We start from the raw sequence: 3,729 nt of genomic DNA, 5'->3' as shown, positions 1-3,729 counted from the left end.
TGCTGAACTTTATCAGGTAGTTAAAGCGCAGAATTCGCAAAGCATGCTGAACCACCTCTCACCTCTGCCTACTTGAAGGTCGCTGTTATTGTTATGGCGGATAACAATACAAGTATATCAAATTTCAAGGAACTTACGCAAAAATATATACATATATTCTTTTGTCTTCCCTTCAATCTTATTTATGATTTTTTCATTATTTTTCAAGCCTTTTAAGTCTCCATAAAAATATTTTAACCATATCGTTCGCCACTCTAATCCTTTTTCAGTTCATGTTAATTTGCGAACTGGAATTTGAAAATATTCTGTATACAAAAGTTGAGGGAAACTATAATATATTTTGTTAAGAAATCCAAGCTATGGAATAATTTGGCTGGCTTTCCAAAATCAAATAGTAACGGTTACTTGTAGACAAGTGAAATTCCTTTCAATTGTTAAAACATTTTTTTCAAACTAACCAGAAAATAAATATAAGAAATTTTGAGAAGAAAAATTGAGAGAAATACTCAGTTTGTTTTGTTGCTTTACATATAATTCCCAACAAGACTTAACTTTTTTTGCCAGTAGCGAATGGAAGCATATCTCTTCCATCAAACACAGTCTCCCAATATCGCCCACGCCACGCTCTTACCATAATCGCTCTCCATACTTCATTTCGTTAAATATAATACAATAAATTTAAATATTTTGTACATATAATTTACATTCGTATACATATTTTTGCTATTAGTTGTAAATAAATTAATTAATAATTATAATTTACAGTGATAATATTACTTCGTTGTCTCCAAATACAATTACCTCAGCATCGCGAGACTACCTACGTGGACACAGTTGTTGCTGTTGTTGCGCCACCATTTCTTACCTCTGCTGCTGCGGCGGCCGCTGCTGCGTTTTCGCGCTCCTGCAGCTCTTGCAGTTCTTCTTCTTCTCGCGTCAGCGGCACCGTCGAGTGGTTGTAAAGACCTTGCGCCATAAGTTGCAGGGCCAAAGGATTCTTAGTGCCGCTTGACTTTTTCAGTTTGGCACGTTTGTTTTGAAACCAAATTTTTATCTGCGCTTCATTTAGTCCCAATTCAGAGCTAAGTTGCTGACGTCGCTTTTCGGTTAGATAACGATTCTCGGTGAACTCGTGCTATTTTGTGGGCGAAAGAAGAGAGGGGAAAATAAAATAAATAAAGCGTGAGCAAATACTAATCAAAAATATATGGAAAAGCAGGTAATCTTGTGCAACGTAAGGTTTTGCTCAATTTTACGGCCACGTTTTCAAAAAGCGAAAAGCACAGTGAAATTCGCGGGATGGAATAAAGTTATTTTGCACATAAACCGATTTTAGAGATACTTTTAAACTAATTTATGCGGTCTTAGGATAGGCGAAAATATTATTCCGAGCTCTTGGATAACATATACCATCCCTTCATTTAGAAAAATAATCTTTCAGATATTATTTTTGTAACTAATTCCTATGTTCGAACCATTATCTCGTGGATCTTAAAGATTAAAGATGAGAAAGCTTATGCATAGAATAAAATTGAGATGTACACGGCGACCTGAGGCTATTTGGCATATAGTCAAATATTTACTATCTCTGATAAATTTCATGATTTTACTAGGCGCCATTTTGTCAATGTGCTCCCTACTTAGATGATCTCACGCGTCTTGCGATCCTGCGTCTAGAGATCACTACACAATCTAGAAGCAGATGCTCGGGAGTTTCCGGCTCCTCGTCGCAGAACCGACACTTTGCAGACGAGTCTATGTCTACCCATGTTGAATATATATACGCAAGTACTTCTTGAACCAGCAGTGATTTGTGAACTACTTAAACTTATAAAACAAAAAAAAAACGTTAACTTCGCCTGCACCGAAGCTATAATAGCCTTCACAAGTGCATGTTTTAGGACATAAATAAACTGCATTCTGTTCTGTGTGATTGGTCATATGTATGACAGCTACATGCTATGGTTGTCCGACATCGGTTGTTCCGACAAATGAGCAGCTTGTTGTTGAGGAAAGGACCTGTTCCAATTTTTAGATCAATATCTTAAAAACTGAGGCGCTAGGTCGCGTATCTACAGATGGACATGGCTAAATAAATTCGGTTCGTTACGCTGATAATTTATATATGTATATAATTTATAAGGTCTCCGACGTTTCCTTTTGGGTGTTACAGACCTAGTGGCAACTTGAGAATATAGTATTACGATGGATAATTTCGAAAAGTCTATATAGTTTTTTCAAAGTAATCGTCGGTTTTGAACCTAAAATATATATTTTTTGGCTATGTGACTTATTTATAGACAGGCCGAAAGTTAAATGAATGAGAAACTGTAGCCTTCGGAAGTGTAACGTAGATTATGACGGAGCCATTGAAATATACTGCATGAGAACAATTTCTTTACTAAACTTTCAATCCATGAACGTATTTTCATATCTTTTTATAGTTATAGTATGTGCCATATTTTAAATATTATTATCCATATTCCAGTGAATAAGTTACCTACACTGTTGTCGGTATTATCTTTTAAATTGAATCAAACTACACACAATGTATTAAGTTTTATTAAAATCAGTAGATTATGAGTTTATCCCGGACAAACAAAGTGACATGTAATATAATATATACATATACATATATGTAGATATGATTGTGACTCTATGATAGTCAAATTTCTAACACCAATTCAGTGTCTGATCACGAAATAAAACAATATATTCTGAAGAAAGTATTGAACTTAATACAAAGCACCTATCGATTTGGCCTTAATGTCATTGAAATATCATATTTTTTAACAGGAATGCCATAGTTTTAAGACTTTGAACTTAAACTCAGTTAATAAGGCTATATTGAACTCATACCAACTTTTGAAGAGTTTCGGAGAATTATAAGATTACCCGGTTACAGATAACAGGTATGCCAGCTCGATTTAACAACAACATATAATCGAAGAAGAATGCTTGAGATTTCGATACTTAGTCCTTAGTGATAAGGCTTTCAACTAAAAAAAAACTAAAAAATACTTCAATTTTATTAACAAAAATGCAATTTCTTCTGCTACTTCTACCACTAGTTTATAAACTGCCTTCCACTTAAGATAATAAATAGCTGGTATATGTACTTCTCGGTATACTATGTATGTATGCAACTACGTCTAGATATTTTTCAATTCATTGCCTCTGCTTCGGTGGAAATTAAATTTCATTGCGCAGCAATAACTCACCTTCAAGCGCGCCAATTGCGAGCCACTGAACGCCGTGCGCGGTCGTTTATCCTCTGCGGTGGCAGCACCGCCACCTCCGCTTCCGCTGCCATTCGATGCACCGCTGCTACTGCCCTTCTCACCGGCCAACTTCTTCGGCTTACGTGCACGCGGGCCTGGAAATACAGAGATAATAGAACACAGAGCCATTAAGTAGGGGAGGGGCAAAGGAGACGAAGTGTGAAAATGTGTAGCTAAGCGTGACCACCGTTATAAGTCGGTAGACATATGTGAAAATATAAATATGTATATATAAGTAGGTGTGTGTGTAGACTTATAAAACGCATTTAATTGAGCAGGACTTACCGCCGCACTGTGAGGTGCTTGGGTGCACCAGTAAGTAATTGTGAATTATCAACCTTCTACTAAATTTTACGTATATCTAAGGGTTGTATGCACCCGTCCACTGATACATATGTGTGTATGTGTTTGTGAATATGCTCAACCGGAACATAAAAATTCCATTTGC

The 3,729-nt window shown here is 36.1% G+C and overlaps 1 protein-coding gene across 1 annotated transcript; it reads right to left on the bottom strand.

Annotated features, from left to right (window-relative positions):
• Positions 1–466: 466 nt before the first annotated feature.
• LOC106616196 (homeobox protein E60) lies at positions 467–3,435 on the bottom strand. Its single transcript, XM_036362923.2, has 2 exons — positions 3,222–3,435; positions 467–1,135 (listed from the first exon to the last, which is right to left on the bottom strand). Exons 1-2 carry the CDS (start codon positions 3,408–3,410, stop codon positions 821–823), a joined length of 504 nt encoding a protein of 167 aa, XP_036218816.2. The 5' UTR covers positions 3,411–3,435; the 3' UTR covers positions 467–820.
• Positions 3,436–3,729: the final 294 nt, after the last annotated feature.

This window comes from Bactrocera oleae, chromosome 4, assembly GCF_042242935.1.
Source record: "Bactrocera oleae isolate idBacOlea1 chromosome 4, idBacOlea1, whole genome shotgun sequence".
Classification (NCBI taxonomy): domain Eukaryota; kingdom Metazoa; phylum Arthropoda; class Insecta; order Diptera; family Tephritidae; genus Bactrocera; species Bactrocera oleae.
The sequence above is the reverse complement of the archived record's forward strand: the minus strand, read 5'-3'. Positions and strand labels throughout refer to the sequence as shown.